Below are 14,842 nucleotides of genomic sequence, written 5' to 3' on the forward strand. Positions count from 1 at the left end.
ACAACACAGGAACTGCTGTGGCCCCCGGTCTCACATTTATTCCCCCCCCCAAGTTTAAAAAAAAAGAGAGGAGGGGGGCGCCTGGGTGGCGCAGTTGGTTGAGCGTCCGACTTCAGCCAGGTCACGATCTCGCGGTCCGTGAGTTCGAGCCCTGCATCGGGATCTGTGCTGATGGCTCGGAGCCTGGAGCCTGTTTCCGATTCTGTGTCTCCCTCCCTCTCTGCCCCTCCCCCGTTCATGCTCTGTCTCTCTCTGTCTCAAAAATAAATAAACGTTAAAAAAAAATTTTTTTTTTAAAAAAAAGAAAGGAGGGGGGAAGGTGTCACATTGGAGAATGTCCTTTTTCTTCAGAATAGTTTTATTAGTTTACATAGGGTCTGTCAACACTCAGCTTTTTCTCTCCTCCTCTGACACATAAATCCATTCATTCAGAGTCTTCTTCCCCCCATATCTCATAGATGGTGATGTTATTGTGAGGGTCCACAGGCGCCTCCAGGTTCTGAAGCTTGGTGTTACCTCCAGCTGCCATGGCGACTTTCAGGTTGCGCACCTTGGACACAAATTTCACAAGGTCCACCTCGAGCTGGGTTAAGGTATTGAACGCATAGTCTTTGCTGGGGGAAGTATTTTGAGTCTTCTTCAGCGGAGAGCGAAATGAGCAGCCTCGAAGCCCAGAAGGATTCTGCTCCTGTCAAGAAAGATATGCAGGGTGAATGATACTGTTGACTTTGCTGGCTTCCACACGGTTCCAAGAGAGTCGGGCTGGCCTAAGTAAGGGTGGTTCCAGCATCGCACTCGAGGCCAGGGATTGACGAACTGTGGCCCGATCTGTACCTCCCGTTGTTTTTGTTTTAGTTTCTAAATATGTGAAATTTGTCAAACTGGTTTCCATACAACACCCAGCGCTCATCCCAAAAGATGCCTCCTCGATACCCATCACCCCCCCTCCCCTCCCTCCCACCCCCCATCAACCCTCAGTTTGTTCTCAGTTTTGAAGAGTCTCTTATGCTTTGGCTCTCTCCCACTCTAACCTCTCTCTCTCTCTTTTTTTTCCTCCCGTTGTTTTTGTAAATAAAACTTTATTGGGACACAGCCTTGCCAATTTAGTGACACATTACACAAGGCTGCTTTCAGGCCAACGCGGCAGAGTTGAGGAGTTACGACGGGGACCGTACAGGCTCCGGAGCTGACAACGTCGACCAGCTGGCCCTTTCCAGAAAAGGGTTGCCAACCGCTGCTCTATCGGTCTGGACGCAGTGCCACGAAGTGTTGGGGCTGTCCGTGTTTCTGTCCTTTTCCCTGACTGACAGCTAGCTGTTCAGCCACTGTAGGAAGGAGCTGTTACTTCTTCACACCTTTACCCCTTCACGGCCGGCCTTGTCCTTTACTGGGGACAATGACGCCACCTGCCCCCAGTTCGGCAACTTGTAAGAAGTCAGACGCTAGGGAAATCACGAACCAGGGAACGAACCTGGCGGTGAAGGTGTCTCTGAGAGTAACTTTGACCCGAAACACGCCAAGCTCCCGACTCTATCCTTACTTTGAAAAGACTCACTTGACAGGATGAGTATCAGGCCAAGCTTTCATTCGCCCCATGAGCAGGAGGCCGTCCTCAATCGGTAGCCCATCCCCCCGGGGGTCTGGGGACTGCCAGCCTCCCTAAGGACACGTCAGGACATGGATGTGCCCACGTCTCGCAGGACCGTGAGGTGGGCGCCCCGCCTCCTGCTCGGTTCCGCCTCACGACCCGGAGCGGAACCTACTGGAACGCGCGCCTCTCCGGGGCGGACGCGTCTGAGACGGAATCGGTGCGATGGAAACCCTCTCCACCCTTTTACCTTAGTCTTCTCGCGATCCCCTCGAAACTTCAGTATCACATACAGCACGATGACAAAAAAAAGCCAGAGCCATTTTCTCCCAAGCCAGCCTTGGGCGTGCTCTGGAAGATTCTGCCTGATCCGGAAGTGCCCTCCGCAAGGCACCTTGCCCTGGGGTTCCTTGGCTTTCTCTCTCAGAGACGTGAACATGAAGGCACAGCCGCAGGAGAGGCACAGAGGCAAGAACAAGACCCATGTCAGCGTCCGCATGGTGAGCAGAGGCGGGGGGGGAATAGCTCATGGCGGGTCTGTGTGCCTGCACCTGGAGACTGGGTGCCCAGGGCTGGCCGTTGGTGATGTCACAGAGGCGGGGGCCGCCCTGGCCATTGTGACGGCTCCAGGCTAGGCGATGAGGAGGCTCGCAGCGGTTGCCCGGGAGTGAGGCCTGAAGGAGGCGGAGAACTTTCCGAGGGGCGGTCAAGAGCGGGAAGACGGGCGGCCGGGGGGACGCCAGCTCCCTGCCAGAACATTCCTTCCGAGCCCGGGGCTCCACCGGGAGAGGCCCTCACCTGTTTCTGTCCCTTGCCCCTCGGATCCAGACGCGGTGGTGAGCAGGGCAGACCCAGCACGTGCCCCTGTGGCACCGAGAGGCGACCGGGGAAGGTATTGAACCAGAGGCCATGAACTGGGGGCCGCTGACGGGTTTCGTTTGGCCTCCGCGGCGTTTCTAGCAGTAAGTATTTGCCACTATTTAAATGTTGGGAGGGGCTCCGCTTTTAGAGCCGAGATTTCTGGCTCCCTTTGAAAACAGGGATGATCTGGGAACACGGGGCCGCTCGAGGCTGGAGCCAGATGGTGGCCACACTCAGTCCCCGCACCCCTTGTCTCTGCCGCCCGCCGCCACTCGTGGATCGCTGCTGAGTGCGCACCGCTTGGGTTAACCAAGAATATAAAGTACTTCATTCCAAAGGTGATAAGAACAGAGTACTTACCGAGAACAGAACAAGGGGCAGGTGCTGGGTTAGGTTATGCGGGAAGGCTCTCCCGAAAAAGGAGGGGGTGGCCGGGTAAATGGGGGAGGGGACTGGGGACGCTGAGGTGACAAGGACCCAGCCCGTGTGACAATGGAAGCCATCAGGTTTTAAAATGACACGAACCCCCAAAATCTCGTGCAACGGAACACGAGGCTGGCACCTGTTCCCCCCACATCGTCGGACTCACGGACTCATTGCCTGGGAATGAAATGTTCTGAATGCCATCAAGGGATCCCCTGGGAACCCTCCCGGTGCCTCAAGCCGGGTTGAGCTCTGGGCAGTGACCGAGAGGTTTTGTCGGGGGGACCACGGGGGGAAGACGGCGCCTACCTTCGCACAGCCCGCTGGAGAGGCGGGGGTCTTCCTGCAGAAGGCGGTCGGCGCTGGGCGGGCAGAGGTGCAAATCCAAAGGGTTGATTAGAAGGCGGGCAGTGAAGGGAATCCACTCCTCACGAGGGGCTCCTTCGGGGAGCGGCTGGCCGGTGTCTGGCCGTGTGCTAGAGGGTGTGCCCCGTGGCCCTCAGGGGCTCATCCTGGGAACAGACGCTCCGTCCTGTTCTCTCCTGAGCAGCCTCATGTGGCTCTCGTGGGAGAGTCACCCCCGTTGCTCAGTTACGGCGGCCGAGTGTTTGGGGTGGCCCCGTGTCTGCATGCACCCCGTGTTCTATGTCACCTCCCCCCCAAAAAAATCTTACGGCGTGACGTAGTGAGGGGCAGAGAGACTTGATTTACACAGACGACACCGAACAACGGGAGTGCTCAGCAAGTTTTGTCCCAGGCGGTTTCTGATTTGAAAACGTTTATGGACATTTGATGACAGGAATCACACTGTTGGGGTTTGTATCCTCGTCAGAATCTAAAGCACTTTTCAGTAAAAGACAAGTAGAAAAGCAGGCAAGGTATAGGCATCTTTTGTTTTAAATGTTTACTTATTTTGAGAGACCAAGTGTGAGCAGGGGAGGGTCAGAGAGAGAGAGACACGGAATCCGAAGCGGGCTCCAGGTCCTGAGCTGTCAGCACAGAGCCCGACTGGGCTCCAACCCACGAGCGGCGAGATCATGACCCCAGTCGAAGTCTGACCTTTAACTGGCTGAGCCACCCAGGTGCCCCTGTTTTCCTTTTTTTTTTTTTTTAATTTTCTTTTTTTAACGTTTATTTATTTTTGAGACAGAGAGAGACAGAGCATGAATGGGGGAGGGTCAGAGAGAGAGAGACACGGAATCCAAAGCGGGCTCCAGGCTCCGAGCTGTCAGCACAGAGCCCGACGCGGGGCTCGAACCCACGAACCGCGAGATCGTGACCGGAGCCGAAGTCGGATGCTCAACCGACTGAGCCCCCCAGGTGCCCCCAGAAGATCTTTGAGCCAAAATGCTCTTTGGGTCAAAGGGCAAGAATAGGTTCATGTTGTTAAGTGGTCGTTGTCTCAGTTCATTCTGGGGAGGCCCTAACTTTAGTTCTTGGCAATGAAAGAGCTAAGCAGCCTGGAGACTTCCCCTCCCATGGCCCTCCTGGCTACAAAAGTGGTTGGGGGGGGGCCGGGGGCGGGAACCCTTGCTCGGCTCCCACTGACTTGACCCCTCTGAGCTGACTTAAGCGCTTGGCAAGTACTGGTGGGAGACAAAGGACCTGACAGATGACCTGTGCCCACGCGTGCGGTGCTGCGGGAAGGCACGCTGGTCACCGGCTCCTCTCTCGGGTCACTGAGCCCCGAAGATAAAGACCGTCAGGTGCTCAGCCCTTCGGGTGAGCGCTCAGGACCACGGTAGCCCTGAGCCAGCCGGGAGCCTGCTCTCCTTCTCCAGCAGATCAGGCGTCCCGCCCAGGGAGACACGGCTACACTGTCCCCGCCTTAACCAGGGGCAGGTGCGGCTCCCCGGGCCTCTGAGGACTCGATGCCTTGCTAGACACTCAAGGAATCTCCAAAGCAAGCTCTTCTCTGGGGGCTGCGGGGCTTTCTCGGTGGGGCAGCCTGAGGGGACCGAGACTGCACAGTATAGCAGAGGCCAGAGGCAGGTGGGGGGAGGCTGGGGCACCCCGGGGAGGGGGGTGGGGGGGAGGGCGGGAGGGAGTGACCTGCAGAGCTGGGATGTGACCTTGATCGAGGGGAAGCAGGGCGGGCTGAGACGCTCAAGTTCTGATGCTGGGGACACCGTGACCGGGTCACCGGGAAAAACCGGACAAAGTAATCGCTGCAAAATAAAATTAAGGCTAAAATCAGGGGAATCGAAGTTGGCAGAAAAAATGGCTGTTAACATAAAATGGCTCGTGATGACTGAAGCTGTAATTAGTGACACCTGACTATAAGAAGACCAATGAATCAAGTTTTCTTCGTGAGATGAGAAAACTCCTTGTGATAAAAGAAATCTTAACCAAATAAGAAAGGTGCTGATTGTTAACAACAACAAAAGGAAAAAGGAGACAGGCAATAACTAAGAAATGGATCAACTGGGCTCTGTGGAACAGGGGCAACGGGTAGAAGACGGGTAATGCAGGTTTGTTCTGGAGAAGTCCATAACAAAACCCGATGTTGATGGAATTCTGATGAAAATCCTTCTCTATTCACAGTATGGACGCCTCCTCAGGGGCTAAACTTCCCACCACGTAGAGGCAGAGAACTTGGGGACAGGACCCTCCGTCCCGGGGCCTCCCCCAGCTCGGTTTCCTTCCTTTTAATGGAAGCCAGGCCCTGGACCAGCTGTTAACCAACCAGCCAATCACGTCCATGCTACAACCGGGGCCAGAAGGCCAGAAGGCCGTGTTGAGACCCGGATACTCACGGCTCCTCATCTGCGGTCTCACGGGACGTTTCAATGACTGACGTCAACACAGAGCACAGGTAAAAGGTAAAACGCACCGATTTTACGTAGAATTCCCTTCATCTTCTGGGAGAAAAAGGAATTCGTAGGACATGGGATTGCTCTGATCACCATCAATGGAAAGGCTGCAATTCCCTTACCAGAACATTACGGAAGACAGAAGACAGAAAACAGACAGATGGAGGAAAGGCAGATGTGTTTCATTCTGTGGCAAAACATCAAGTGTCCTCTCTTCTGTCTTGAAACCGATAAAGGAAGCCGCCCTGAACCTCGAGGGCCAAGGACCTGCTCCCCTCTGCCAGCACGGACCAGTTCCCTCAACCACACCTGCGGCACAGTGCGTTTAAAACTCGCTCTTTCTTTGTAAAGGTCAGTTTCTCTTGGCCTGTTTAACTGTTGGCAGCAAAAGCATGAGAATTTTGGTCAAAATGAGCCACGCACACACCCATGAGGAATCGGGAGTCTTTAATGATTTTCAGCATAGAAAGTGCAGCCCATGCGTCTTTCTGGGTGCTGGGGGGACAGGCGCATCTACAGGGGGAAGCGGGCACGGGGCCTGCGGGAGGGGGCGGGCAGGTGCCGGCACGGCCACCCGGGGAACCCGCGCTCCTCGCTAGCAAGGGCGACCACGCCGGCTCCGAGGTCTGGGAGGGCGACTTCCCCACCGCGCACACGCCGAGGGCCGACAGAGCACAGGGGACAGCGCCGCCCCCGCGGAGACCCAGCAGGGCCTGCGGGGCGCCTGGTGCGGTACGGGCTTCAGAAGCAGTAGGACGTGTGGGTGACCCAGTGGGCCGACTCCTCCTTGGAGCGCTTGGCGGAGCTGTGGGAAGTGAAGAGGGACTTGTAAGCTTCAGATTCTTCACTGTCGGCGATGGACCTCTTTGTGGCTCCGCACAGAGGCTTCCCGACTTTTCCCGAAGAGCTCCCGTTTGCTGCTGGAAGAACGAGAAGCCAGACTCGTTAGGGTCGGGACCACAGGTCACCCCCAGCACCACACTCTTACAGGAGACACGTCGGTCCGTCTCGGGAATCTGCCGCCACCTCCCCTGGATACAGTGGAAGCCGGCGTCCCAATGCCCGCTCCTTAAAGCTGCTGGATTCACATCGATCCCGTGGAACCACACCAGTAACCGCCTGCTGCCTTCTCAGCTCTGGCCCCTGCCCTGTGAACGACGTAAACCAGATCGTCCTCCCAAGGGGGTGCTCTCCGCCTCCTGCAACGGGGGGCAGGAACGGAAGTCCCAAGAGGCTGGGTCACCTATGGCAGGCCAGGTGGCCGCTACGTGTAAGGCGGGGACTGGATCCGTTAACCACTGTGGACGCTACTTACAGCACCAGACTACACATTCTTTTACCTGATAATCAATCTGTGTTTCTTTCTTTTTTTTTTTTTAACATTTTGTATTTATTTTTGAGAGAGAGAGTGAGACAAAGCGAGAGTGGGGGAGGGGCAGAGAGAGAGGGAGACACAGGATCAGAAGCAGGCTCCAGGCTCTGAGCTGTCAGCACGGAGCCCGACGCGGGGCTCAAACCCACCGTGAGATCGTGACCTGAGCCAAAGTTGGATGCTCAACTGACTGAGCCAGCCAGGCACCCCAATCTGTGTTTCTTTTTTTGTGAAATACATATCTTCTTTTAAAGGCAACGAGGAGAAACGCACTGAATTCTGGACTGTGTGCTAAATAGCCCTTTGACACTTGGCCAAGAGGCAGGAGAAGGGCTGGCTCTGAATGCCACGCGGGATGCACATAAAACCTGAGCCTTGGGGCGCCTGGGTGGCGCAGTCGGTTAAGCGTCCGACTTCAGCCAGGTCACGATCTCGCGGTCCGTGAGTTCGAGCCCCGCGTCGGGCTCTGGGCTGATGGCTCAGAGCCTGGAGCCTGTTTCAGATTCTGTGTCTCCCTCTCTCTCTGCCCCTCCCCCGTTCATGCTCTGTCTCTCTCTGTCCCAAAAATAAATAAACGTTGAAAAAAAAACAAAAAAAAAAAAAACAAAAAAAACCTGAGCCTTAAAGGGATCAGGAACATTCCTGCCCAACACCCTGAGCGCCGGGCCACGACCCGACCCAGTGTCCGCAGCAGGGTCCTGCTCTCTGTGCGGCCTCGGTAGCTTGATTCCAAAGGCACACTCGGCAAGAAGACAACTGGCTCGCGTGCCCAGCCTCCCTCGGGCCGACCCTGGGGTAGAGGGGCTGTTTCTTCGCCTCTAAGAGGGCTCAGCGAACTACTCAGAAACGTGACTTCGGACGACCCTGAGCTTTCCAACTCACTCCAATAAAGACCGTGACATAACCAGCTGGCTTACCAGCTTTCTGAACAGCTCCCTGTTGTCTCCACAGGACCCACCTGCACTTTTGGGAGCTGAGCTGGCTTTCTTCTCTCTAGAATCGAGGCTGGTTTCTTCGGGCTTCCCTGTCTTAATTTTTGATGGCCCTGGGGATTCTGTTAAAAAAGAACAGTCAGGCAAACAAAAACAAAAGCATATACTTTTTAAAGGAACGGCGCCACAGCCTTATTTTTGCTCAAATAAGGACCTTTTTAAGCGTCTTACCTTCACTGACATCTGGTTTTGAGACAGACTCTACCGCCTTGGGTTTCTTTGCTTTCTGTAAAAAGAAAGAGCAGACTGGAGCTGTGCTTGGATCACTCTTCTGCGGCGCTAGTGTGGCTGTGCCCCGGGACAGGCCGCTGCCGTGTGTGGAGGGCGGGCGCACGTTCCGAAGGAGACTCGAGACCACGCTAACTGTGTGTGTTTCCAGCCAGGCACTTCTGCGTCACTCGGGAATACACCTGGAGACGCCTGCCTAGCTCTGCATTTATATTCCAGAAACCACATTCTCAAAAGTCTCAGATGCCAGATTTCAGGGCTAACACCGGTTAAGGGTGACTACAAATAATACCAAAGTACAGATGGGCACATCAAGTCCCACCAGCAGAAACATGGACTGAATCGAACCCATTCCAGTAACTTCTTCAAAGTTGTCAAACCGCTTTCATATTTGTTTATTTAACTATAAAGACTTGAGGCTGGGGGCACCTGGCCGGCTCAGACGAAGACTGAGACTCTCGGTCTTGGGGTCTTGGGGTCATGGGTTTGAGCCCATGTTGGGTGTAGAGATTACTAAAGTAAATAAACTTAAAAAAAAAAACAAAACGGCTTGAGGCTAGACTAAAAGGCACGTTAGCCAAATCTCAACTCTGGACTACCCGTTAGATTTTTAGGCACCAAAATCCCATCACTCATGATAATTATACTGGTCGGCAAAAATTTTCGGAATGAAACTCACCATTCTAAAATCACGCAGCCGTGTTAGAACTGAGTCACAGGAAGCACAAACAGAACTGTGTTTATTCACAGAGAATTAATTTAACACGCCATTTTCCAGAGTATCCAAAAGGTGGCGCTAGAGACACAACCCAAATACTTCAGAAGGCTCCCCTCAGTAGAAAACGTGGAAAAAGGACCTTCCTCCGGCACTGGCCTTGAACTTATAATATACACGTGCAGAGGGACTGGTAATGCTGTACAAAATGTAAAAACTTCCTATTGGTTTCACACGCTCAAAGCGTGCATTGAAATCCGTGAAGGTAACACCTAGTCTTTAGAAAAAGACTGACAACTGCTGATTTTGAAGCCTTTCGTTCACAGCTGAGGTTTTATATAAAAAGCAAAGAGAAGTTAGGACGTGCTCTATCTTGTTTTCAGCTGTGAGCATATTTGGGAAACATTCTGGTATCCTGGTAGCAGTATCTCAGAGGCATTCCCAGAAGCTGCGGTGAGTATTTTGCAGAGAGGGGTGTGCCGGCTCCACTGGGCTTTGAACACCTTGGCGGGAAGCCTGGGACAGGAGACGACTCACTGAAGTGACATGGTTAACGACCATACAAACACCGGAGCTTCCTCTGAAACACATTTTCTTCCCTTTTGTGCTTTTTAAAAACTGAGCTGGGTCAATGATAGCAACGAAGAAAACGAGCAGCTCCTTTCTGGAAATCGTCTAAAATATCTCGAGCCTTCTGTGTTCTCTTTTTGTTCTCATGATGACGAAATCCTAGTTAATTCAGAAAACCAGTGCAGAATGCGTGCACTTACATGCCAGAGTTCCTTTCCCTTTTATGATTAAAACAACGACAACTCCGAAAAATCTCTATTACGTCACTGGTAAATGCACGCCACACAGAGGGTTTCCCCCGTGATTTTATGCACTCAGGCTACTGCAACAAATTCTCTAATACTTCAAGCATTCCTTTGACTTAGTTCTAATCACAAAATTTCTCCCACATTTACCCTGAACCTCACTTAGTTTTTTATTATTTTTAACTTTTTAAATACAAATTTTTTTTGTTTCTTTTTTTTTTGTAATCTCTCCACCCAGCGTGGGGCTTGAACTCATGACCCCAAGACCAAGAGTCGCACGCACGACCAACTGGGCCAGCCAAGTGTCCCCAACATTTTTTTTAAAGAATGAAAAATTTGCTATTCGCGAAAAGCCACAGGGATCATCCGCAAACACTTGAAGAAATAACAAAATTTACTGCCGGAGGCAGAATGGATGGCACACCGAAAGACTTCTTAGCCTATAAACTGTTTTCAGCCCGGTCGTTACGGCAGCTCATTAAGCAATGAATCCACTGCTTGTGGAATGTGATTTTAAGCCCAGGGTCACAAAACAGAGCCTTCATGTGGCACATCCACCCCGAGCTTCGGTCGCCGCGGCTGGGCCCACGACGGGCCTCCGTCCCCGCGAGCGGTGGTACCACACTCCCAGCCAGTCCCCCGGCACGGGGCGCAGGGAGGCCGGGGGGGCTCTAGTTGTGGGCAGGCTGCTTAGTTCCCTGCCACCCGGAAGTGCCTCGGCGGAGGGTGGGGATCGCAGGCTTCCGGGGTCGGGCCCCCCACCCACACCTCTGGGGGACCTCCGGGACCTGCAAACCTGAGCAGCACGGACTCTCCAGAGGTGCTGGGGTGACGGTAACTTTCCGCTTCTATTTTACAAGCTTTGCACACCCAGCACGGACTCTTACCATCAGTGATGGCGCAGCGATCCTGGCGGCTGCCCCCCCTCGGGCATCACCTTGTTGGCCCTCTCCCCTCCTGACGACACCTGTCCTATGCAGGAGCTACTGCCCCCCCCAGGTCACCGATGAAGAAGCTGAGTGCAGGAGAGCCGAACCGCCCTGCCCGCACCGCGAGCCCCGACGGGAGTCCTTCCAGAGCCCCGGCCCCCCTAGGTTGCGAAAGCCACCTCGATCGCGGCACACCCACCAGCAGCCGCCAGCAAGGCCGCTCGGTGGTTTGCAACTGGCCCCGAAGCCGAGGCGGCCGAAGCCTCCGGAAGGTGAGGGGCAGACGCGAGGGCCGCATTACCTTCCCCAGCTTCGCCTTCTGCCGTCTCTCCTCCATCCTTCCCTTCAGCGTCTCCACATCCTCCTTGGTGCCATTGAGCACGATGACGTCGTCTTCCTGGAAGGCAGCCCCGCACTGGAGAGGGCAGGAAACAGGACATTCCGTCACCACGCGGAGGGCAGCTACCCCTGAGACCCTCGCCCTTGCCCAACCACCGCTCTGCAAACCCCCGGGAAATTCCTGGAGTGTTCTGCCTGTATGTCAGCTTAGCCAGCTTTTGAGTCAAGCTCTGCTTTGCCAAGTTCTGTGTGGGGAGCTAGCGTGGCAGGCCCGGGAGGGCCGGCTCTGAAAGGGCCTGCCTGCAGGTCAGCCTCCCTCTAGTCTCTGGCGTCTGCAAATCTGGATTTCGGGAGGGTTCCCAGAATTTTCTGTGTCAGGCCGCTTGCCACACAGGTCTCCCCGCCGGACCTCTACGTCCTAGAGGGACCGGACCTCCAGGTGTGCAGGAGGAGGGCCCCGTACACAGCCCCTAGCACGTGGGGGGCGTTCGGGAAAAGCCCGTGTAAGGAATCATCAGCCACATTTATGCAGCACCTGCTGGCTTGTCTCACGACGACTGACTTCACGAGAGCCTGTGATGTGCCGCTCGCCGCCGAGCCCGGCCTGGACGGGAAGCGGCCCGCAGAGCTCCCCTTCCAGGCGGAGCCGAGGGCTGTGAACTCGACCTTGCGTCAGAATCTCCAGGCCTCATGGGACCCCGGGCCGGTGTCCGACTCGGGGTCTAGGGTGGGGCCCAGGAACCTGCATTTCTCACGTCTTCTCAGGTGATGCGGACGCTGCCTGTCGGGAACCCTGCTTTGGGCGGCCTGCTCTGGAGTCCAGGAACAGGGCCAGTGAGGGGAGTGGGCTCAGTCCCAGCAGGAACGGGGCGGGGGGGTGGAGACCCGTCGGGGGCACAGGCTGCTGCCCATTGTTACTGCCACAGGGGGTCTGCCTGGGGAGCCCGCCCTGCTCAGGGAAGGATCCTGGCCAGCGTCTGTTTGGTGGCATCTTCCTCTTCGTGTGGGTCCCAGGCAGAGACACACTGGTGGCTTCTCTGGGCCCCGGTTACCTCCTCCGCTAAATGGGAAGTAAAACGAGCTCCCGGCGCGGTCCGGGCTGGAGCGAGACTTCAGGGTGACCACGAGGGGATTCGGCACAGGGCTGGGCACCCACCGGTCAACCAGCGTCGGCCGCCGCGGCCAGTGCGCGTCTTCCCATGGGAGAGCTGCCCGCACCAGCACAGGCCCTTCTCCGGGACACATGTCCGTGTCTCCAACGAGCCTCCCCGGGAGAAACCTCGCACGTGTGTGGCCGCATCTGCTTTGCTGGGGAAGGTGCCCTTTCACGGAGGGGAGAGCACGGGCTCCTCCCGACTCTGCCTGAGTCTCTGTCCCTTACCTCCTGGCGACAAAGCCTTACCGGACCGCCGTACGCGTGAGCCGTGAGCACGACTCTGCGCAGACCTCAGGGGCTCCTGGAAAGCCTACCCTGCCCGGAACGGGAACCGTGACGGCCCCACGGCACCCAGAATCTCCTACAGAACACATTCTCAGCACGGGACAAGACACGAAGCCCTCTTCCTGAACGCTGCCGAGCCTTTCCCAGCTCCTCCCGACACACGGGAGCCGGCCAGCCCGTGCTGAGCCCTCAGCTGCTGCCCCAGCTCGGTCTTTACTGTGCTGCTCGCCTCCAAAACCACACAGGACCACAGCAGCTCCTTCCCTAGGGGCATCTGGAAGGTGCCACGACTGAAGAGACCCTCCTTTGGCCCACAAGGCGTGCCGTCGAGGCCACAGGGAAGCCACGTGAACGACACAAGGGGGTGCCGCCAGGGCACCGGGCTGGGACGGCCTCGAAGAACAGGAGCTTGCTTTTCGCCGTCAGTGCAGGGAGGCCTCCAGGCTCTGCAGGACGACCCCCGGGAAGCCCCAACACCGTGGGGGATTTGGGGAGAGCATTCCCTTGGGTGGGTCCCCTTCTTGGGTAGGAAATAAAAAGGGATCCTCAGGACCAGAATCAGGCGGCGGATAGGGCCCAGCGGTGTCGGGGCCACAGCATCAAGAACCCTCCCGAGCACACACAGGAGGCGAAAGGAGTCCCCATCTGTCCCGCTAGCCTTCCCCCTCCTCCTTCCCCACTCCAGGCTTGGTGCACCCGCTTTCCACCGTTCCTCGGCACCCCCCTTCCCAGCGTGTCGGCAGTCAACCGTCTCTTTCCTCTACGTGTGACTGGTTGGTTGTCTAGATAGGACTGTGGACCCTGTGCTACAAACAGTTGTGGTGGGTTGTGCCCCGAGTTGTATCTTTAAAGTTGAATTAGCCACTAACAATAAAAAGTCGGGAGTCTTTCATACGAAACATCTTGCTTTCTCTCCCAAATTCAAAAGATCCATTAATACCAAACCCATGCTCTCAAGGCCTCAACTGCTGGGACCTGAGCAGGGCTGTCCCCTAGAGCCTGGGCACGGGACCCTCCTACTGGCTACAGGTCCTGTCACTTGCTCTCGGGGCATGCCTGACCTTGGGAGGCTTCTGCCTGGCCCCACAAACTTGGGCGAGTGGTCTACCCCTTGGGGACAAGTGAAACCAGGGCAGGAAGACTTCCATCCACAGTGGATGTGGCTGTGGCCGTGGCTGTTCTCTGTGGACTGAAGGGTCGAGGGAGGGTCACTTTTGAAAGGGAGGGGAGTTGCAAAGACATAGGTGGCTCAAAGGGACTGACCCTCTCTGCTTATAAAGTAACACGTAGTGTAAGTAAAAAAACACCCGTATTTTCCTGCAAATGCATTTTTCTATGTGTACAGTTACTACACAGCTGACATCATGCATTTTATTTTTTTTAAGTTTATTTCGAAAGAGAGAGAGAGAGAGAGAGAGAGAGAGAGAGCATGCACAGAGGAGGGCCGGGGGTGGGGGGGAGGGAGAGAATCCCAAGTAGGCCCTGCCTTGTCAGTGCAGAGCCCAATGTGGGGCTCGAACTCATGAACAATGGGATCATGACCCGAGCTGAAATCAAGAGTCAGGCGCTTAACTGACTGAGCCACCCAGGCACTCCAATCATGTATTTATCTTAAATTTGCTTCCTTTTATCACTTATAACATAGATGTCCAAAAAATGGGGAAAATAGATAAATCATAATGCATTCTCAGAAAGGAGGAGCAGACAATTATTTTAGAGTTTCTGACAACGTAGAAAGTGGTTTATGATGCAAGAAAAAGACTACAAATTGTGTAACCATATGACCTCCGGATATTACATTTTTTCTAAAGCACTGGGGGAAAAAAGCCAGTAGGAAAGTGCCGCGGAACAGAGGTAGAATGACGGGTAATGTGCTGCTCTATCTGTGTATTCAGAAGACGAACAAACGGAAGCCGTTCCTCAGTCACTGTCCTTCCAAACGGCATTTGCACTGAGCGACCGATGGCGTGCGTCTCTGGCCCAGAAACCCCACTTGTGGGACTCGCTTTGTCTCCATCACAGAAGCCTGTTTCCCGTAGCAGTACTCTGGGGAGTGTAATAAATGAACATGTACCTGTGTGTGTGTACTGACTTTTAAAACAGTGCTTCCCTCTGTCACGTCTGACCGAGTACATCGAGCTCAAGTGTCTGGACACAGGCCAGGGGAGAAGTAGCTACCGTGTATGATTCCCATCTTGGCGTCACTGTTTTTTTTTAACGTTTATTTTTCATAGAGCGCAAGCTGGGGAGGGGCAGGGGCGGGGGGGGGGGGGAGAGGATCTGAAGCGGGTTCTGTGCTGCCAGCAGAGACGTGGACGCGGGGCTC

The 14,842-nt window shown here is 55.1% G+C and overlaps 2 protein-coding genes across 7 annotated transcripts in view; both read right to left on the minus strand.

The window, feature by feature from the left end:
* Nucleotides 1–316: 316 nt before the first annotated feature.
* LOC124503803 (protein FAM209-like) lies at nucleotides 317–3,792 on the minus strand. The gene is made up of 2 exons (XM_047069083.1): nucleotides 1,839–3,792; nucleotides 317–688 (listed from the first exon to the last, which is right to left on the minus strand). Exons 1-2 carry the CDS (start codon nucleotides 2,085–2,087, stop codon nucleotides 425–427), a joined length of 513 nt encoding a protein of 170 aa, XP_046925039.1. The 5' UTR covers nucleotides 2,088–3,792; the 3' UTR covers nucleotides 317–424.
* A 2,249-nt stretch (nucleotides 3,793–6,041) lies between these two features.
* The window catches only part of RTF2 (replication termination factor 2), a 42,571-nt gene continuing 33,770 nt past the window's right edge, over nucleotides 6,042–14,842 (minus strand). Inside the window, exons 6-9 of one of the 6 annotated variants that reach the window (XM_047067495.1) lie at nucleotides 11,038–11,151; nucleotides 8,221–8,275; nucleotides 7,975–8,111; nucleotides 6,042–6,605 (exon numbers count right to left, since the gene is read on the minus strand). In XM_047067495.1, coding sequence (XP_046923451.1) covers nucleotides 6,057–6,605; nucleotides 7,975–8,111; nucleotides 8,221–8,275; nucleotides 11,038–11,151 — 855 coding nt within the window. In that variant the 3' untranslated portion in view covers nucleotides 6,042–6,056. The remainder of the gene's footprint in view (nucleotides 6,606–7,974; nucleotides 8,112–8,220; nucleotides 8,276–11,037; nucleotides 11,152–14,842) is intronic. The other 5 variants (XM_047067499.1, XM_047067498.1, XM_047067497.1 and 2 more) reach the window with 5 other exon arrangements.

The sequence above is a fragment of the Lynx rufus genome, unplaced genomic scaffold (assembly GCF_022079265.1).
Source record: "Lynx rufus isolate CCGP_SWC_20201006 ecotype Redwood Valley unplaced genomic scaffold, mLynRuf1.p SCAF_8, whole genome shotgun sequence".
NCBI lineage: Eukaryota > Metazoa > Chordata > Mammalia > Carnivora > Felidae > Lynx > Lynx rufus.